General features: G+C 35.9%; 1 protein-coding gene across 2 annotated transcripts in view; it reads right to left on the reverse strand.

Annotated features, from left to right (window-relative positions):
• LOC106668633 (transcription factor 15-like) overlaps nt 1–22,471 on the reverse strand; it is a 75,506-nt gene that overhangs the window by 1,747 nt on the left and 51,288 nt on the right. Inside the window, exons 1-3 of one of the 2 annotated variants that reach the window (XM_014397565.2) lie at nt 3,277–4,481; nt 176–306; nt 13–116 (exon numbers count right to left, since the gene is read on the reverse strand). In XM_014397565.2, coding sequence (XP_014253051.1) covers nt 13–116; nt 176–306; nt 3,277–3,365 — 324 coding nt within the window. In that variant the 5' untranslated portion in view covers nt 3,366–4,481. Of the gene's footprint in view, nt 1–12; nt 117–175; nt 307–3,276; nt 4,482–22,471 lie in introns of those variants that run through there. The other variant, XM_024226869.1, reaches the window with a different exon arrangement.

Consider the following 22,471-nt stretch of genomic DNA (forward strand, 5'->3'; position numbering starts at 1 on the left):
TGATAAAATTACCTGCTTTTTAATGTTAGTGAGACAGAAAGTGCACAGACTTGACCTTTTGTCTTTTTTTGTCCATTGCTTGCTCTGGAGTTTTGCACACGGGCTGTCCATTGGTTCTGAAATGTACACATTGATAATACTAGTACATTTGTAAATCTGTATTAAAAAAAAGTACCTGCAATAAGCTGATATGTCAAATGTTGAATGTAACTGCTTGCAAGTCGTAAAGTCTCAATTTTGGACAGCTTCCTATCAGGTGGTTCTGTCGGAATTAATGTACGTAATATTGTGAACGCTGTGTTAACACTGAAAAGTTTTAAATGTAGCACAATAACTTTAATATTTGTGAATTATAATGAAGTCTGTAGGAGATAAACCTAACTTTACTATCTCTGACCATCTTGGTTTGTCTATTTTTACAGATTTGTTTTGGTATTTTTTCATCTCAAACTGGTGAAATTCGCTCACAATGGCACCACAGCAGACCACCTGTGTAAATCCATTGAAGGAAAAGCCCCCAGGAAACAACTGGCCACCAAAGGAGCCAGAAAATCGGCCCCAATGGCCAAAGGAGTCAAGAAATGCTATTGGGTTGTCCGGAAAATAATGCAGGATTTTGGTATTAAACAAAAAAAAAGAAACTAGTTACTTTAAAGCAATGTTCTTTAATCAAAATAATTTNGAGTAATCCTGTAAACGTAAACAGAATATTTTATATAGATTTTTTTTAATGAAAACTTAAAATCCTGCATTATTTTCCGGACAACCCGATATAATGCTTTTTCTAATAATCTTATGAGATTGTTTATTAGCTAGAGTTCATTTCTTTGATTATTTCATCATATTTAGTTGGAAGGAAAAGTTGCGTGAAAAAAAAGGGCCATAGCTGTTTAACTTAAAAATGGCGTTTTCTCCCAAGTGGTTTATCTTTAAAAATAAAAAAGAAACTAAGGGGCATCGGTGGCTCCACGATTAAGGCATTGATACAATGGTCATCACTGTCTGGTAAAGACATTCTAAAAAAAGGGCTTTTTTCAAAAACACCAGCACCCTGAGGGTTCATATAACCTAGTAATTGAAAAACCCTCGTAAAAAAAGATATAAAAAAATACAAAACTTAAACCTTACAAAATAATTAACAAATAAGAATGATCATATAGTAGTTTAACTGGCTGATAAAGAAATTCTGTTGCATCAGAAAATATAAATATCGAGAATATAAAAAGGAATAGAGCAATAATTTTAAATGAACTAATTTAAAAATTATCATTTTAATTATTTATTGAAATTGTCACACCCTTGTGAATGGAGTATTAATATTTTCATTTTTTTATTATATTTCTTAATAGGGTCTGCAGTGTGATGCACAGGTTTGGTTTATCAGAAGCATTCAGACCCAGCGTTGAAGATGGTAAAGCTGACAGTCCGACTGACCAAACCTGTGAGGCTGGGCAGACCATCATGATCATAAATGTCCAAACTGCAGGTACATCACACTGCAGACATGAAGAAATCTGATAAGTATATATAAGTCATACTTGACTGTATTATTTAATTAAATTAATTATACTTTTAATCTAAGGCTTTGGTTGAGTTGAAAAAGCAAGTGTCATGAGCTGGATTCGAACCAACGACCTTTGGCTAATACGCCGTTTCTCTAACCACTTGAACTAACACGAATCTGATCCACCCGGACAGCAATTCCTCATCGCAACCTTTTGAATTTTCCCTCTTTTTGCCTTGTTTTCGATCCCGCTTGTGACACTTGCTTTTTCATCTAAAACAAGACCTTAGATTATAAGTATAATTAATTTAATTAATTACTACAGTCAATTAGGACTTTTATGTACATATAAAGATAAAAATTAATGTCGATAAAGCCCAGGCAATCTTATTTACAAAAAGATGACCAATGCTTCATTCACACCGTCACTCATTCTAAATGTATTCTTAAATATTTACATACCATTCACTCAGGGTGATGGAGTACTTGATATTCCTTCATTAGTATCTATTTATATAACTAATTTAATGGAGAAAACGATGAAGTACTCTATTTTCTGCTATTGGCCCTCTCACATTGCATATTCACGCTAATAAATACATTCATTCTCAACCACACAAAGAAACAAGACAACAAACACGATATGTATGAAGGATTATATACCGTAAAACAGCCCTTTTTCCTCTAAAGATTAGAACAGGGGACCTGCTATGCTCAAGCATACATCGGGTGGCATTCCTTCACGCTCTCTATATGGAGGAAAGGATCCCATCCTTCAATTAAATGGGTCACATCAAGCAATCTTTCTCCATAAGCGGGATGCATACGCTCGCTTCGGCTCGAAAGTAAGTGTTTGTAGGTCAACCTCGCATGACCTATTCTTAAGCAGATGATGACCCTTCTAAGATCCGCCGAGGGTCACCTATCGATTTGTTAAGATCTGAAAGGCGGAAGCCACTCTCCTTCTGAAGTACAGTCGAAAAGAATATTTTGTTCTTACAAGGTACCATTCCAAGAGTATCCAGTATTATGACAAACGCATAGTAAAATAGTTGCGAATTATTTTATTATTAATACTTTCTTTATTTTTTATTTGTTTATTTTAACGGGGATTCGCAACAGCAGAGGTCATATCAACCCCGGGGTTCCGGTTTTTGAAAAAAAACAAAAACTTTTTTAAGTATATCGGGTTCAAGTAAAGGGCCTCTGGATTCGAACCCAGGACTTACATTACAGAGATGAGCGCCGTGTAAACGCCTAAATGGTTGCGGCCACCGACACCCTATAGGCGCATTTGTGTCTTATGCTAATGTTTCAATATTTAGATTCTACTAAGTTCTTAAACGTGAAATGTAAAGATAGTTTTTGTGTTATCTATGAGTTAACAAACATAAATTCACAAACACGCGTGATGGTGTATGTGGTATAATAGTTGATTTATAATAACTTTTGGTTGGAATAATTTTTCATATTCCATATATTCGGATAATTCCATCAGAGACGAAATGGAAAATAACGTTAGCTGCACTTCACATTGTAGAAAGTCTGTAATGAAGAGTGTTGGTCTTTCAAGACCGCGCACTTATTTAATAGCGTTTTTACAACTTTAGTTTTGGTTGGAAGGAAGAATATTTATATCAGCATCATTGGATTCGCATATTTTGGCTTATTTCCGGCCAGATCAGAGGTTTGTTCTTAAGAATGATTGAAGATTCATGAATGATTATGTCGAAAACAAAATTTCTTTTTGTTTTACTCATGCTGTCACCTACCTTAGTGTCCTGTCCCTTTCGCGAGCATTAGCTTGCGACCTGTGCTTGACGGAGCCCAAGAACTCGCCAAAATCGACATTAAAATCCATTAAAAATACTTTCGATAACCCTTTTTTTATTTTACTATTTTAAGCTAGGATTTATGCACACGGTCACTCCCGACCGACTGGCCTTATCCTCTCTTAGCCGAACGAAATGAGCCGTGTCCCATGAGATGAGATGTGCCGCCCATTTCCCTGGACAAAGGCCCCTTCTTCTTCCCGGACATTTTTAACCGAATGTCAAGAGTAACAAAACAGAGCAAACCCAATTTTATGTTTCTTTAAAAGTTAAAATAAAACATAAATGAAGTATCATAAATTGAGTTTACACGAATCCCAGGATTCGTTGAAAGTAGGTCAATATTAAACAAAAAATCTATAATAACGCATTAGATAAGATGCAGTAGACGGTGATAAATCTGCAAATAAAAAGTAAAAGGCAGTAGATAATAAATTCTAACTGAAATAATCAAAGCCTTTACTTCCTGGAACAATACAGTCTCTCATTTTCGTATTAAATTATCATTTTTTAATTTTATAAATCATTTTGCATATCATAGACAAAAATATAACCAAATGAAAACCGACACCGTACAGCGGCTATCGAGGTATTGTTCACAATAAATATTCCGTTAAACGAAGATTTCCTTTCGGTCAAAAATATATAGATGGCACATTAGCAGGAATATGTGATAGAAATTAAAAGAGAGACCAAATATCTAGGCGCCACACTAGATAAAACACTGACATTTAAGGAACGTATCGGCTCCACCATCATAAAGATTATGATGGTGTGAAGAAGAATAGCGGGAAAAACTGGAAATGCAGACCGGAAAACTGGTTTGGATGTACACCATGATGGGAGGGATAGGGATAAAAGTCTTATCTTGCATACGGAGCTAAAGCCTGGGCCGATAATTTAGAAGAAATAATAAAACGAAGAGAATTCGAAAAAATTACATGCATTTGTATATGTGAACAATGAGAACATTCCCACTGTTGGTACGGAGAAGATATTGGGATTAATCCCCCTACACTACATGATAACGAGAACAACACAGAAAATAATTATTAGTATTATTAAAGAGAAACCTCCAACCCGAATAAAACTAAAATAGAGAGATAACAACAACATAATGAAAGAACATACTCATGGCTCCAAGAGACGACAGAAAAGGATGTTTGAATTTAATCAAAACTTTCATACAAACCTAGGTACCAAAAAAGAATGGAAAAAAAGAGAAAAACACCTACTTTAAAAATGGCACCATCTATTGGTACACAGATGGATCTAAAAAAACTTTTTAACAATATAGTACACAATACTTTATTAGAATTGATACAAACAAAAAATAGAAACATTGATACAAAGTATAATAAGCATGGCTAGTAGCCGTCTGCTGTCTAGAACACATGGAAGTATTCGGTAAGAAAGCAGGAGTCCTGGAACAAAATCGGAACCCATTGTAAAATACTCTAGTTTCTTCCAAGCTGAGTTTTACGCTATCGATAGATGTACCCAATTCAAAAGGATACAAAAATAAGAACATCGTCAGATAGCCAATCGAATCAATAAGTTCAAACATTATTAGTTCAAAGAAGGTGCTGAACTACAAAACCAAACTAAACATATTAAATATGCAGGACAAAGTCAACCTCTGCTGGGTCCCAGAACATGTGGGAGTAGAAGGGTATGAAAAATCGGATACTTTTTCAAGAAAAAAAGCTGCTGTATCGCTGATAGGACCCGAACCCTTCTGTGGCATAGGAACACACACTATCAATGAGTCCTCAGACAGAAGGATAAAAAGAAAATGAGAGAACAATAGATCTCTCTCATTGGACATAAACAAAAATCTCCTGACAAATTTTGGAAAGAAAGAAGTAACAGAATGTATTATGGGAAGCAGGAAAAAACTACGAATCCTAACATGATTCTTAACAGGACACTGTAAACTAATGGACATTTCAAGAATATTGGTATAACCCAACACGGCGAGTGTAGATTCCGCAAAACAGAGGAAACACCAACACACTTAATAACAAACACACTTGCCCGTCAAGAGAAAGTGCTTTGGGACGTATAATGTAACCGTAGAAGAAATTCATCCAATGAAACGGGCCTAAAAATCAAATTTCTTGATGAACTACGACTCACCGGTATGCTATAAGCACAGAACGGGGGATACAACAGCTCTTAAAGGACGCAGTATAAAATACACCATGTCTAATCATCTACATCTAGCAGGACTAAGTCTACTTGAAATGAAATGTGCCTATAAAATGATAAAAAAATTATCACGAATTATAAGAAACATCTAACACATTTCATTTTTCCAATTATAAACATGCCATTTTCCCTCTTTCAGCAAGCATTTGAAATTATAAATTAGTCGTTCTTGGCTTCTCGTCGTCTTTAGTACTGAGTCTCTGATGATTGGAGATGACAAAACCGCAGGTAAACAAGGAGCTAATATTGAAGATGGCTAGAAGCCGAAACCCTTCTGACAGACCAAAACAACTAGTACAGGAAGACCAAAATGATCCAAAACGCCCAAAGTGCTGGTGCATAAACCTGCAGACCCCATGGGGAACTCTCATAATTAAATTTTTTTTTCGATTTCAAGAGAGGTGTGAAAGAATTTATTGGAGAGGTGATGCACGGTTGAGGCTTGACACGGCGTACCGCGTTCTTATCTTGGCCTAGATTCAAATAAAAATTACTTACAAATGTACTGTTTAGCAAAAACATGGAAACCCCATAAGGGCGCATATGCTCTTGCGAAAACAATCAGGGGTAGAACAAGGGTGAATTTGATCACAAGTCACAAATCGCAGATTCCTTACATTTCTGGTTATTTCCTTCTTATCTCTTGCGTCTAACCGGAACGATGTGTAGAAGATGATGACAATGATAAAAGATCATATAAGGGTCACAGGTTGAACAAATTAAAGTTGTCGTCAAGTTATCATCATCTTCATCATGTTTGAACTGTGGGTCGATCATTCATTCCTCATGGTGTGAATAATGAATTCTGTCTTCTTGCAGAACAGGTCTCATCAGAATTGATCAAAGTAAACCTCCGGACTTAACCACCGCGATCCGGCCTTCATACGCTAAAAGTTCAATAAAAATAAGATCGAAAGAAATTCGCAGCGACAATAGGTCAATCAGCAGAGAAGCTGTATCATCAATCATCTGTTTCGAATCAAGAGCATGGTCAATGGGTGGCCCTAAGAGGGGATCTGAATCGTAGAAGAGGGATCATCCTCACCCAATCAGAACAGGTTATGCGAAGCTAACACTTTTAGGCCAAACTCCGATTATGTATCCAGGGAAGGGGAGTGTGTAGGAATGCCACCCGATATGCGAGTTGCTTGACAGGGAGTATTTGGATCACTTAATCCGCTTTTTGGAGGTAACAGGGCTGTTTTATTGTACATGGTATTGATATATATTTGTATTTGTTTTATATTGTTGTTTGTATTATATTATTGTTATATTAGCATGTAGTGAGAGAGGGCGATGGTGTAATATTGGGTACTCCATTGACCCTCATTTAAATTAGTTATATAACATGTGTATAGGATGTAGGAGTATCTAGTACTGCACCACCCCACTTGCGTGAATAGGATTTAAATACGAAAGAATGTATTTAGGAAAGAGAGTGTGAGCGTGTCAATTTTTAAAAACCACTGATATAACCAAGCTGTTGAAAGCTCTTATCCTATTGGATAGTGTAACTGGCTTAAAAAGAAATATCAAACTATGTATTTGAACATTACTGTGAACAGTGGAACCTCACAGTTAATTTAGAGAAGTCCAAAATTATGGTGTTTAGGAGAGGGGGTAGGATGAGTTCTCTGGATCACTTTTTTTTTTCAAGGGCAATCTCATCGAGATTGTAAATGGATATAAATATTTAGGAGTCATATTTACCCGGAGACTCTCTTGGACAAAGTACTTCTCTTGGAAAGAGTCAGTGGCTAAATTAGGTCTAAATAACACATGGTCAGCCTTCCTACTCAAAGAAACTATCCCTATTAAAGTCAAGTATAATATTTTTAAGGCGATAAGTCGTGCTATTCTGTGCTATGGCTGTCAAATGTGGGGATACCAGAGGTTTGAAGCAATAGAAAAAGTACAACTTTGTTTTGTAAGAAAGTTGTTCACATTGCCATCTGGTACACCAAACTATATATTGGGTTGTCCGGAAAATAATGCAGGATTTTGGTATTAAACAAAAAAAAAGAAACTAGTTACTTTAAAGCAATGTTCTTTAATCAAAATAATTTCCCATACTCTCAATACATTTCTCCCAACGTGTTGGTAACTTATTAATTCCGTCTGAGTAGAATTCAGAATTTTTAGAATTGATAAAGTCAATAAATGCATTTTCCAGTTCCGTTTGATTTTTGAATATTATGTGTTGTAAGTAGTGGTCCAGGTGTCTAAAAAAATGGTAGTCAGTAGGCGAGAGGTCCGGAGAGTAGGGTGGGTGAGGCAAAGTTTCATAGCCAAGCTCCAATAATTTTTGTGACGTAACACGTGACACATGTGGTCGAGCGTTGTCATGCAACAAAATGGGCCCTTTCCGATTGACCAAAGAGGGCTTCATTACTGCCAATTTCTGATGCATGGTATTAATTTGGTTACAGTATGATTCAGCATTGATGGTTTCGCCAGGATTTAAGAAGCTGTAGTGTATTAAACCAAATGAAGCCCACCATACCGTAACCATTACCTTTTTTTGATGAGTTGGGGGCTTTGGAAAATGTATTGGAGCTTCTCCTTTGTCGAGCCACTGTCCAGAACGTCTAGTGTTATCGTAGAGAATCCACTTTTCGTCACATGTAACAATTCTGGCCAGAAATGGGTCATTTTTGTTTCGACAAAGAAGTGATGCACAAACATCAAAGCGCTGATTTTTTTGGCGATCGTTTAATGAGTGTGGAACCCAATTTTCGAGTTTTTTCACTTTTCCAATCGCCTTGAGGTGGTCAGCGACGGTCGTTTTACTGACTTTGAGTTGCTCTGCAAGTTCTCGAACAGTTGTTTTGGGGTTTTCTTCCACCACTGATCGCAGAACATCATCATTAAGAAAGGAAGGCCTTCCACGACCTTCTTCATCTTCAAGGCTGAAATCTCCCTCCCGAAATTTTTTAAACCACCTTTGCACAGTGCACTCATTAACACAACCCTCGCCCCAGACTTGGTTAATGTTTCTAGCCGTTTGGGCTCCGCTTCGGCCGAGTTTAAACTCGTAAAAGAAAATCGTACGAAATTCTCGCTTTGACATTATAAGGATGACTGAATTATTTCCAAGTAGCGGAATGCTACAGAGGTAAACAAACAATATCATTTGGAAGAGGATTAATAAGTGTTGACATTCATACAAATGAGTAATCCTGTAAACGTAAACAGAATATTTTATATAGATTTTTTTTAATGAAAACTTAAAATCCTGCATTATTTTCCGGACAACCCAATATTATATTTAGAGACCACTTGGATTTAATTTTGGTGTATACACTTAAGCTTCACTACTCCTATATTGTGAAAGTTCTGATGTCTCCCGATACTAGATACACAAAAATAACATCGTTGGCGGTAATAAAGACTAATATTTCATGGTTCGCTCACTGGAAATATTTGAAAAGTACAACTTGCCCTTCCTCATATCCTTAGACAGCCTCTGTGACTGGCATAATCATTTTTCAATTCTTATTAATCAGATTAATAAACAACATCACGAAGAATGCCGGTCACGTGTCCAAGCATCTACGCATCTCCCAAAGGACAAAGACAAAAGGAGGTACAAATTTCTCCTGCATTGTTCGATCTACATGATGATAATTTTGGCTGTCTTTGTCTCAATGAGTTGCGATGGCTATTTAAGCTAAGAAGTGAGGTTTTGCACTTAAACTCGGCTGTTTGGATCAGAGGGGAATTGGGAATCTGTTCTTTGTGTAATTCGCGCTCTATTGAAACTGTATCCCACTTCTTGGCGGAGTGCTCATCCCTGGGTGAGATTCGGTTGTTGCATCTCGGATGTTTCACTCTCCCCAGGATTGACATGTTACCGTTTTTGAGTGGCTCAAATTCGCTGCCCTTAATTCGTTATGCTAGGCATGCATGGAACTACAGATATGAATTAATTAATGAGTTTAATTTTGGATTTCTATTATATAACCTGTTTTTCTGTTCTCTTTCGCATTTTGGCAGTTGTTGTTTCCTTTTTTTTTCTTTTTATTGCGTAGGCTATAACTTTTATTTTATTTTATTGTGTATTTTTTCGTTTCTGATTGTTTAATCAACGACCTCTGGCAGACGGATCCAAGATCCATGGCCTTAAATGCTTTGAAATCTAAATTGTCTTTTTTTCCTTTTTTAAGTTTAATAAAATTATTATTATTATGTTGAAAGCTCGTAGAGTCTAACTTCAATGCCAAAACCCGATGAAGGTGATTCTGTGTTTATGTCTATTTGTATTTTAGTAGTATTTGTTTGGGAAGATTTGAATATATACATGGCTTATACGAGAAAATACTGTATCAACTATCATGGATAAATTTGAAATTTCTTCAGCTGCCGCTTTTGCACGTAGTCCTTTAAACCGACAAGGACAGACTGTGAGAAGACAACAAATCTCGATTTTTTCCGGACATTTTATTTACAATCTATAATATGCATTGCAAAGCCGGTAGGTGAACATAATTAAATAAAAGAGTATTCAATGTAATCAATAGCATTAGTGATGCAAACAAAAGAGCCAATTAAGGATTATTAATCGAATATTAATTATTTATTATTATTTAAGCATTACTGTCATACTATGACTAATAAAATATTTTGTTTTTTTATTTTGTTTGATTGATAACTTCAAATGAAGATTATTACTCTTCCAATCCTTCTACAGCCTTTGACATTATTATTGTTAATGTAGTAGTACTGTGTTTTGTGTGTTAGCTAATGAAAACCTGAACCTAGTTCCTGAACCTGAACCTGAAAACCATTTGTTCTAGTACAGGTTTCCTTAACATCGATTTAATCACGATATACGTTTCGTGAGAAAACCAAATGTAGACATTATCTGATGAAATTTGGGTACTTGGTTTAAAAAAAATCCACTCTCAGTTTATGAAAACAAGGCATCAAACCGTTATTTCTGTTCGGCTGGTCTCCGCATTAACCAACTAAAATGGAGCTTTGGCACACTACTGCTAAGAAAAAAACTACTTTACTGTGTTTATTGACCTGTACGATCAGAAGTGGTACTATCTTCTTGTCTGCCTATTACATCCATCGAGGGAGTTGTAGCCCACTCAGGTGGGCTATAATGTGGTTAAGGCTCGGGGCCCTGAAAAGAGACACCTCGTGTCCTCATCCACGTCCCTCTCTCAATCCAGGTTCCTTCACTCTTTCCTGTGACCCCTCCCAACCCTTGGTTACAACGGGGGTGTCCGGGCACAAAATAATGGTGCAGCCCTGAGGCCTTATCAGAGGCACACGAAGGTTGGGGTACCAGATCCTGTCTGCATAGACAGGTACATAACCATCTGTACTACGGGGTAACAGAAATGTTCCAAAAACCAGCCCCTGTTACACTGGGAATGGATTCGTAGTGGTACGTGGTGACGCCCCTGGCGGGAAATTAGAGAAGAGGCTGTCTTCTATCTGGACCTTTGCACGAAACTTGCGTATGACCACCGTTATACACCCGGCCTCACGGGATACGGCGGATAATGGTTGTGCTGAAAGGTCCCTCGAATGCGTGATTAGTGGCGGATGGGAACGGGGGTAATGAATCGGTTGCTCCTACTCGAGTATGCTTTGCCCGTAGTTGTAGGCTGAGCTCGATTGGAGGCTTTTACCGTAGGCGGTACTCCTTCCTCTAGGGGGTGATTAGCAATTCCACTTTAAACAAAACCGCGCCCGGAGTGGATCCGGTAGTTTCTACGCTAGAGAAGCCCCAATACTCTGGGATATAGAGTGGCCTTCTCTATTTGGGAGTGCGCGGGAGACCAGGCTGATGTATTTCAGCTTAGGTAGCCATATGCGCGCGGCATACAGTCTGATGCTTAATGCAGACCCGACCACTCGGAATGGGCAAGCGGGGAGCGAGGTTGTCTTGGGCCTTCGGGGCTGAGCTGCCTCTACACCAATACTGCGAGAGTAACACCATTCTGTCGTATGTGTAGGTGCGTCAGCTCTCATCTTGAGAATCAAAACGTCCGATAAGGCCGAATAGGCTAGGTGCGGATGCTAAAGATCCTCATTGTCCTTTTTAGGACGACCGAATATACGGAAAAGCATGTCGGCCTATTATCGTCCTGGTGCCGGACGATAATAAAAGGCGCTTTTCTAGCCTTCGAGGATCAGGCATACTCAATGTTTTGCCGACAACTAGTTGACAAACTAATTTATTTTAATTTATCATTTGTATTTTGTATTGCTACAGGAATGTAGTCAATCGTTTGATCTTTTTAAAATAAAAATATTGCATTTCAAATTTTGACGTGAAATATCCTGTTGCATTCCAGGTTTTTTTCTGGTATTAAGAAGTTTTATTCTCTCATGAGAAAGTAATTTATACAAGGTTTTATTTACAAATTCACTTGTTTTATTTAGTTGTGAATTGACTTAACCACTGTGAAATGTGAAAAATGTTGTTTTCAATAGAATCTCTGAGAATAATCACTAAGTAACTGCGTTATTTGAATAACAAGCAAATTAAATTACACGGATCTAATTGAAAAAAAAGCATTGAATTTGTTTTAAACTCCTCATAAATTAATAGGGATATTGCCAATTTTATAGTATTTATTTTCCCTACCAGTTTTATTACAAATTGCATTAAAATTTATTAGAAATTATGTTTTTTTAAGGAAAATTTAATTCAGGGATTTTGAAAAATAACAAAATAAAAATAATATTTGGAGATCGTGAGATGCGGTCTTGTGTGATGTAGGTTTAGAAAAACATTTTCTTTATTGTGCCAACGTTTCGAGCTTTATTTAGATCATCTTCAAGGTTCAAAGTGTGTGTGTTCACAACCGTTCATAACGAAAAACACACTTTGAGCCCTGAAGATGGTCTAAATAAAGATCGAAACGTTGGCACAATAATTTCTTTTTAAACCTACATCACACCAGAACGCATCTCACCATCTCTTAATAATCATTAATTAAGTACTACACAAAATAAAAGGTTTTAATTCCATAATTTTGTTTATTGGAAACAATTTTTTTTAAAACAATTAATACCGTGTATAATATCCTCTGTTAGCTAAAACTCTGTTTGCTTGCTAGACATACTGTTAATAAGGTAGTCACTAACCTCAAAAGGAATCTGACCACATAGATGTTGCATCGCGCACTCAGTTGTTGCAGGTCAACGGGCTGCGGATGGTGATCGAAACGCTTTTCTGCAACGCATCCCATATGTGCGCAACGGTATTGACGTCTGATTACAACGGGGGAAGGGGCAGATGAAAAATTTCCAAGTTTTCAAAACATTGGCGAACAACTCTGTCTCTATGTAGTCGGGCATTGTCAACCAGGAATTGAAAATCCCTACCAAAGAGATCCCTGGTATGAGGAATGTTTTCCACGATAATTTCTTGGATATAGCGGGCTGCGGTGAGCCTGCCTTCAACTATATGAAGTGCAGTTCGTCCTCCAGTGTAAATCCCAGCCCAGATCATTATACCGCCTCCTCCAAACTGCACTGAAGGGCGCACGGACCGGGGCATTGTACGCACCCTCTGTTCTCGTTCGACTCTTCGCCTCCTGCTATAACTATACAGACAGAAACGCGACTTATCAGTAAACATAACAGCATTCCAATTAGTGTTCTCTTCTAGGCGCTCTCTGCACCATATTCTCCTGAGTTGTGGTGGCGAGATGTTGCTGCAGGTCGTTTGAAAGGGGCATACGATGTGAGGCCAACTGCCCACAAATGATTATGAATCGTTTGTGTTGATAAAGGCCTTGGCAAAACATCTCGTACTTCATTTAGGCGGGTACTATGGAAAGGATTCCGTCTTACAGCAATGGCAATATTTCTGTCCTTCCTTAGCGTCGTAATGCGCTGAGATCAACTACCACACCTCCTAGTGGCACTTCCAATCTCCCGGAATCGGGCTAAAGCACGGGAGACGACGCTCTGAGGAACGCCAACTGCCTCTGCGATATCCACTTGCGGGTGAACTCGATGACTCACTAACAATATTATTGTGAACTTCTTGTTCAAGATGATGTCTTATCATGGTTAAAGAGAATACAACTGGATTTACATGGAAAAAAGACGAGAAAAGGAAGAAAATTGTTTACAAAATGAATAATCTTCATGTTTACTAATGTTAAGTAAATCCGTTATTAAAAATGAGGATTAACATTTGTTTGTATTTTCTATTTTGTTTTATCCAACTAACAAGAATATATCGATTATTTTAATTAAAATAAATAGAAAATGAATAAAGTACAAATATTCTTATTCATTTTTGAGCAGTTTAGTTTGTAATGGTTGTAACTTTTGAAGCACTGGCTCTTTGTTTACATGAGGAATGAGTATATTCTGTTAATGTTTGTCTTTCTTACGAATACTGTTCACAACTTCCGAACATTCGCGTTGCTTATTTGAAACCCATAACCTTAGAAGGATCTAGAAAGCAGATTACAATCTTAAATCCATCTTAGAGGGAGTGTTCTTCTGCTGGCCTTCGAAGCGGTCGTTTTGTTTAAAAATAAATGAGGACATCAAAGTGAGTTACACACGACCAGGGTCATTTTTTACCCGGCCGCACTGAGGAGATTACCCATTCTGTGACTTTTATCCAATGTCGAATTGTGATTGACAATGAGTTTTTCTTGATTGAGCGGCCGACTTAAAAGAGAAACTGGATCCCCGATATTTTTCCTAATTTCCAAACAAGCCGGTTCTCTGCTATGAGAGGGACTGCATTGGCAATTTTAAATCAGCTCATAAGCGTTTTTTCCTGTTCGAAAATCATTACCGAAAAAAGCCAACAATCTCAAACTGCATACAAAATTCTAATAATGAAGTTTAAAGCAACAACAGTTATACATGTTTGAGTTCTTCAACGTTTGTTTTGAAAGGGAAAAAATCCCTTTTTAAATTCTACTCTTCGTATATCTTTTGCTATATTACAAATTGTTCGGATATGACATCTTTCACTTTTCCTGCTTTTGTGTTGAAAATTTTTCTCATGTTGCTTGTATTTTTGCTTTTGTCCGAAAGATTTTTTTTTGTATATTTACTATAGTACATTATTAGTAGTATAGTATATTAACCGGGTACCACGGCGGCTGAATGATTAGGGTGCCCGATTTGCCTCAGTTGCGGTCCCGATTTCGAATCCCAGCGAGTACCTTAAGCCCTCCTGTACGTCAGGATTTTTTTTTCTTACTTTATGTTTGCAGTATATTAGTACAGTAACGGATATCTGGTGGCGAATGACGAATAGATGAGCACGTTCCAACCGAAGAGCAAACAGAAAATATGAATCCTGCGTTGTCATGGAGGGACACGATTCCATTTTTATAAATTAAGCTCGCTTGTACATGATCGAAACAGGATTCGATGAAATTGACCTATTTGTTCACCTTTAATTTTGGTATTGATCGTTATGTCAGCAATTTCGTAACAGTACTAACATATAATTATTTACAATTTGATCTGCCCGGCCACACTCGGTTGGTCTGTGATACGCGTTTCGGAATTTTGCCATCTTCATTATGGTTGTGTGCTTCTTTTTATTATATTATATATATAATTTAAGTTTATGATATGGTCTTGGAGTGGGGTGGGTCTGTGTGTCAGTACCTTTGATGGATTACGTTTTATTTTTATTGTTCTGGTCGTTATTTGTCATCCATCCTTTGCGTTTTTAGTTGGTACAGTGCTTTAAATGATGTAAAAGAGGTATGTGAATTATAGGTCCCATTGGCAAAACCGCTTGAAAATGTGTCTAATATTTTTCGGCTCAGTATCACCAAAAAAAGGTCCAGTTGAAATATTTGATCCTACGTTTGATCCGTCTGTAGCTTCCCCTTATAAAATTTGAGAAAACTGGGAAATTCTTTACGAACAAATATCAAATGAATGGGGAAGTACAGATAAGCGGATTGGAATCAGTAAATATCTTAAGCATGCCTTTTTTAAATATTAAAGAAAAGTATCCTCACACACGAGAGAGAGAGAGAGAGAGAGAGAGAGAGAGAGAGAGAGAGAGAGAGAGAGAGTGGAACAATAGGAACAATACTCAGGATTATAGGAGAAGGGGAAAAAGTTTTCTCCACCGATGAAACGAGAGTGGGCCTTAATAGGGTAGATGGGCGTTAAAAAGTCTGGAGAAGTCCTGGAGAATGATACAATCACTGCTGCACATCGAAACATTAAATTTGCTTGGTACCAACCCTAGGGGGTCCTTGAATGTTTTAAGATATGTAAAGATCTAAGAAAGGTGTATTTTATGGCTTCGATAAGTTCTGAATCATTGCTTGTGCATGCTGATGCGTGGCCACATAAAGCAGCATGTGTTTTTATCACAGATATCCAAACCCCCGGATCTTAACCCAATCAAACACGTTTGCGGCAATAGACTAAACGTTCCTTCCTACATCCAACAAAAAGTTCCTCTAATGAGTTACGAAGATTATGTTAAATCTAGGAAGTGTTGACGTGAAAGAGGTTATCGCCCGATTTGGAAGTTCTTTCTTATTGCTAAGGCCTTTGATTGGCGGCTGACATTCTTATTCCATCCGTCAGACCAACCAATTTATTAAGGTCCGCTCCACAACTACTAACCTAGTGCAGTATAAGAACTACATTTTGGATACTTTGGAGAATTAATTTCAAGTTGACTCTTTTTATGCCGACATTCTAACACTTTTGACCAAGTCGATCGTGCAATTTCTCTGTGAAAAGTCGATGATTTTGTGGTGGGAAATCCTCTTTTCAGCTGGCTGACTTCTTATCTTAATGGTAGATCGTTCTTTGTATCTTCCAATGGGGCTATCTCAGCAAGAATTGCTTCTGATGTTCCGCAGAACTCCCACCTTGGCCCGATTTTATTTCTAATGTTTTTCTACGATGATGCTCATGCCTTTAGGTTTGCTAAGTTTTTGCTGATGGCTGGTGGCATCAACATTTTCTTCCTGACATCAATTCTTGGCATTGACGACCCACTGGCAGTTCAAGATGACATAGTTTTCTTTGCAGATTGGTGTTACGCTAATCATCTTTCCTTTCTTTTCATTTCAATTTCTTATTTCAATCCATAGTTCGATCGCATTTGGAATGTGCAAGGCACATCATGCGCCCGGAAAGGATTCAGAACCGAGCTATTACATTTATTTCCTCCAGAAGTATTGATCATGAATCAGCTGATGATTATTCTTCCATTCCATGATTATTCTTCAAATTTCAAGTTGGACTCACTCGAGATTCGAAGGAAAATTAGCTATATATCCTTCCGTTGGAAGGTGATCAATAACTCTCAATGCACCGGATATCCTCTCCATATTTCGGATAAGGAACACCCTGAGTAAAGGCTCACTTTTCCATAAGGATTTTCACCGGACCCACATGGTTGACAGCAGGATGCTGAATTACTCGCCTTATGAACGACAGTCCTCATTGACTGTTGTTTTCCATGATGACCTCAGCTCTTTATCAAAAAATGCAAATCGGTGTTATGCTCCTAGATCTACAGCTTACTTTAACTTTTTTATTTATATTTATTCTTTATTATATTTACAATAGTTTATGTTTTTGACTGCTCTGGCCTGGTCACCTAAGTACCATTTGGGCTGTAAGGAATGAAAATAAAATTAAAAAATAAAAGAAGTCTCACCCTACTTGTAATCCTGTCTGAAGGATGGTGTTGCGATCAAATGCTAGACAAGGGGTAAGGGTTTAGGGTATGAAATCTTAAGATAAACAAAGATAACACAACGTGAAAAAGTTCGCTAAGAACTTTTTTTAAGGGTTTATTGGGGGACTGATGCGTAATACAATCTTTTCTTCCATTGAGACCTAAACTCCTATAGCTTATAGTCATATCTTGGAAAGTGCTATTTCTTATTAAACCGAGCACTTTCCTTGGTGGCTCTTTCTTCATGGATCTCCTTGGGTGTTAGAAATATCCTACCGAAGTGGCTGTACCGTAAAACGGGCTAAGGCTTTACATTCACAAAGGATATGTGCCGATGACTGTGGCTCCTCTTGGCAGAGCCGGCAAGTTTCTGTCTCAGCCTTGCTTATCTTCTTAAGGTGATAGTTGGCAGGTGTAGAGGCCTTAATTCTTCTCAAATCCTGCCTGCTGAGAGAGAGAGGAGTTCCTTAGCCTTCCGTTTTGAGATGATTATAAATCTCTTACCTTGCCTCATATCTGGAGTATTTGTCCAGTGTGTGAGTTTTTCTTTCTCAATCCATTTTTCCAGTTCTAACTTAAGCACACACTCTGTAGTGGTTAGTTGTGTTTCTGGTCCCATGGGCGAGTGGGTATTTTGGCTAGTTGGTCAGCCTGTTCATTTCCTACTATGCATACATGTCAGGGAACTCACTGTAAGGTAATCTTGTTTTACTTTCCCATAGTCATTAGGCAGTTTAGGCACTCCCAGACAAGTTTGGAGTTGAAAGCATATGCATTCTTTATGGTCGTCTGGCTGAGAATATGAATATCTGTGCACCTTTCACATTTTTCTGTATTAACTAATGTACATGTAGTAGTATTGCATAGACTTCAGTTCGGGAAAATCTTTGGGGTTTGTCCAATGTTATTCAACTTTGTTTTTGTCCTGATAAAGTATTGATTATGAGTTTTAAAGGGTATTTTAGAAGTGGCGTTGAGTAAGGAACTTGAATCCTAACTAGATTTTTTAAAAATTCTTAGTGGTGTCAGGTTATTCGACAATATACAAGATTGGTTTATAAAAAAAATTGAAAACCGAAGTTGTACAAACGAAAAAAATTCAAATGTGAAATTTGTACGGACAAGGTTTTTAAGCGGAAACGATAAATTGTGCATTTATATCCGGGCAAGTAGTAACTCTTGCTTTGAATGAAATTCTAATGGAAATTCATCTCGGCGAGTGAATTGCACACGCAAAGCGGCTGTGGAAGGTCAGGCTGTAAACGGCCCGGGCGTAAAAGTAATGGTGCCCTCTTAAAGTGAAATACATCAACGGAACCGCTCTCGCAAAGTCAGAGGGCGAATTGCGCCGAACGTATTGAGCGCAATAAAAAGAAAATTGAAAAGGGGAAAATGTGACAGTGTCACACAAATCACTCCCGCTCAAGACAATTTGTCTTACTCCATTGAACATCATTCAAATCGAATTCGAGAATTTTTTAGGGGTCCGGATGGATAAAAACCCCAAGTGCTACGTAACATTTCCCATTTGGATTATATTACGCAAATGATGGAAGGACATGCTTGATCAAAATCTGTCTGAATTCGTTTTCTCTTCCCTTTCAACAACATTTCGACCCTTAGACAACAATGGTAATATTTTGAAAAATAATATTTTTGTGTCGTAATTAATTTTAAGAAAATAGTGGTTTCACTTTATTATTTTAAAAATATACAAAAGTATTTACTTTATTTTTCTAAAGGTCAACAGTTACTTAGTAACAATGTAGAACCTTTCTTTAGAAAAAAATGTTTTAACTATATAAAAAATAGAATACAAATTATTCATTGTGTTTGTTTGATGCCAAACCATCAAAAAGTGTACGTTGTTTCTGAAATAGTATTCAAAGTGAGAATTTTGGAAAGACACGGCACTTGATTTTTGCAACTGCTAGCGTGAATTTTACCAAAATAATTAGTAGGTTTTTAAAACTCGTTGTTCGACCTGCAGATAATCTATGTAGGGATCCAATCTTCGTACAGGTCATTAGACGGGTGAAAATTAGACTAAATGCTGGGTTCACCGAGCTTTATAGTGCCATCATCAGTCCCTATTTTATTACAAATTCAAATAAATAATATTTTATGTAATAAAATAGGCCCAGATGATGGCACTATAAAGTACCGAAAGCTCGGTGAACCTATCATTTAGTCTTTTTTTCACCTGTCTAATGACCTCTTCGAAGATTGGAACCCTACATAAAAGGTGCTATTTTTTTTTTCTTCATTCGAAACATTCCGTTATACATACAATTTATCGGTTTATTCTTAAGAAATGAGAAGGTCGAATTGATAATTTGGCTTGGAGCAAGTCAATATTTCGTAGCGTTCAAACTCATTGAAAATAAAATTATTATATAATAAATGCAAGAGGATAAGTTGGTTTTTATTTTAATTTTAGGTAATATTTGCGACATCTATGTCTAACATATAACAAAAGAAATTGTAGATGCCAATCCCTGTTTTTACGGTAATTAATAATCATAAAATAATAATCAGAATAACTGTAAAATAATATTTATTTTATATTGTAACATTGCTGACGAATCATAATCCAAGAAATAAAGATTTTCTTTGAAATTTATATTTAATAAACATTATTATTGTTAAAGCTTTTTCAAATTAGACAAAATCTTATAAACTGTAAATACTGGCCTTGTTGATATGACTTACGTGAAGAAATTGTGATATAGAAAAAAAAATTAGGGTCATACTACTCTTCGGGGACCGCGGTAGCAATTTGAACACACATATACGAATTTGTCACATGGCTAATATGCATAGTTCATNAAAAAAAAAAAAAAAAAAAAAAAAAAAAAAAAAAAAAAAAAAAAAAAAAAAAAAAAAAAAAACCCTTTAAATAACATAAGTTAAAAATATGTAAAATTCATTTTTCCTACATTAATAAATGCTCTTGCTTTGAAGCAATAAATTAACATTTTATAAAACTGTGGTTCGACTATTATTGTAGAGTATTCATCAGGAGCCAGAAACTTGATTCAGGATTTATGAAAAATTACTAGTGATGCAAAACTAATTCTTACAGATATATCTCACTTCATCATTTTAAAATTGGGGCCATCTCATAAGTGCCTATTTTTATTAGTGAAATTTATTGCATTTTCAACGATTGCACGAATATTGAACGGAAATATTTAATTTGTAGAATTATAATTTTATAAAAAAACCCGCTGATATTAATGTTTTTAATAGTTTTAATTGTATTCGATTGAAGGCGAAATTAGATTGAATGCCATGTTTCTATTAACCAGCTGTCCCCAAAAATTTTACTATTTTATCGGAGATTTCTTTTTTTTTTAATCTTTCTTCGTTTTCTTTCAACGAAGGACGTTCGAAATCGTTGCTTACTTCTTATTTTCCATGGTAAAATATTGCACTAGTCATTAGGAACGTTGTTTTTTCTTAAACTTTATTACTCATAATAGCAAGAAACATTTTGCTACCAAGCACAATGCTATTTTGATAGATATAGTTATGTTGGAGAGAGTATATATATCAGTAGTTATTATATATTCAATAGTTCAGTAGTATTATATATAGTTAGTAGTAGTATTATAAATAGTTGAAATGTAGATGAAGTTCTACTTATCAACTCTATTTTTACTACTTTACTATTTTAAGTTTAGAGACTGCGTAATATGGATTATAATAATTACATGCTCGTTACTAGATCATGAAATGCTGATGTAACTCGAGAAACGGTTAAATGTTTTCAATTAAAACAAAAAACGGATCTTGTAATTAAAAATAATAACGACAAAATAAAACAGTTCTTTTAAATTTTCTGTCGTTTAGAATTGCAGTAATTCTTAAGTTAAAAGCACATAGTTAAATTTTAATGTCTAACAATACAGATCATTACTATTGTATTGTTATAATTATTTTTTATGTGCTATGTAGTAAAATAAAAAATAGAGATTAGATCGTTTCAACTAAAGATTTATAATTTTTTGGGGATTTGGAAAAACAATCGTGCATAAACGATTTGTAATATTTATGTGACGGTAAATACTATAACGCCAAATGACCCAAATGACTGTGTCATTACAATTTCGAACAGATGTTCATGAATATCAGGCAGTCACAAAAATTTGCCCTTTCCTATGCCGAAGTAGAAAATGTAGTCTGTTTCTTGGTGTGATACACATAAACTGCTTTAGCAAATTAATCACGATTATCATGGTTTCAAAATTAATTAATCTGAAATATTGTATGAATATGAAAAGATTAGAAAGTTGTTCAAGGGGAAACCGAGATTTGAAAGATAAGAATAACAGTTAAGGGTGCTTGAATTATTCGAACAAGCGAAAAAAGAATTTAAAAAATTTACATTAGCTTACAACCAAGAAACAAAGCACAGTTGATAAAACACTTTACTATAAATAATACGGAAGCAATTGTCGATTAAAAAATCACGGAACGAGATCTACAATTCTATATCATAATACAATAAAAATCAATTCTGATATGTCATAGAATGGCCGGGTTGTACATTTTGGTCCACTATCAACCCGAAAAATCACTATTTTGGAAACCATAAGTTTCAGTATTATAAGTAGATATTTCAATTTGTTAACATTGTGAATTATTAATGATTGTTGCTAAGCCTTGATGAAGGGTATACTTTGCTCAAAAGCTTGACGAAGGAATTGAGTGATTTTTTTCTTTCAAATTGGCCATCCCTGATTTTTGATTAGAAAATTATAATACTAATGCTTGATATCTATTATATCAATAAAACTGAGATGTTGTTCAATTCAAAATGTTTACTTGAAAACGTCAGGAAATAGAATGGGAGGAATACTAAATTTAAAGAAAATGTTTGTTATTATATTTTATTCTAGTTAACAAGTTTTTGTTATTAAGAAAAAGCTGTTTTAAACACAATTAGAATTTTCTTTGGGCTATTTTAAGTATAATTTCCTACATAATATTATAGGTAGTTAAAAAAGATATATATTTATGAATATTTTCTCTATACAAAGGCTTCAATGAGGAAAATGAAAGAAATGCATTGTGTAGTCATAACCTTTGCAAGATCAATATTATTACCGAATTAATTTTCTATCAATTGTTTCTGGTAATGGAACGTTAAAATGTCGATCGGTTTATTTTATTTATTACACGGATCAATTACAGTCATAAAAAAGATATTACATACATTTTTAAATTATCCTATTCATACACAACGAA

This window comes from Cimex lectularius, unplaced genomic scaffold (genome assembly GCF_000648675.2).
Source record: "Cimex lectularius strain Harlan isolate CLEC.00 unplaced genomic scaffold, Clec_2.1 scaffold7, whole genome shotgun sequence".
NCBI lineage: Eukaryota > Metazoa > Arthropoda > Insecta > Hemiptera > Cimicidae > Cimex > Cimex lectularius.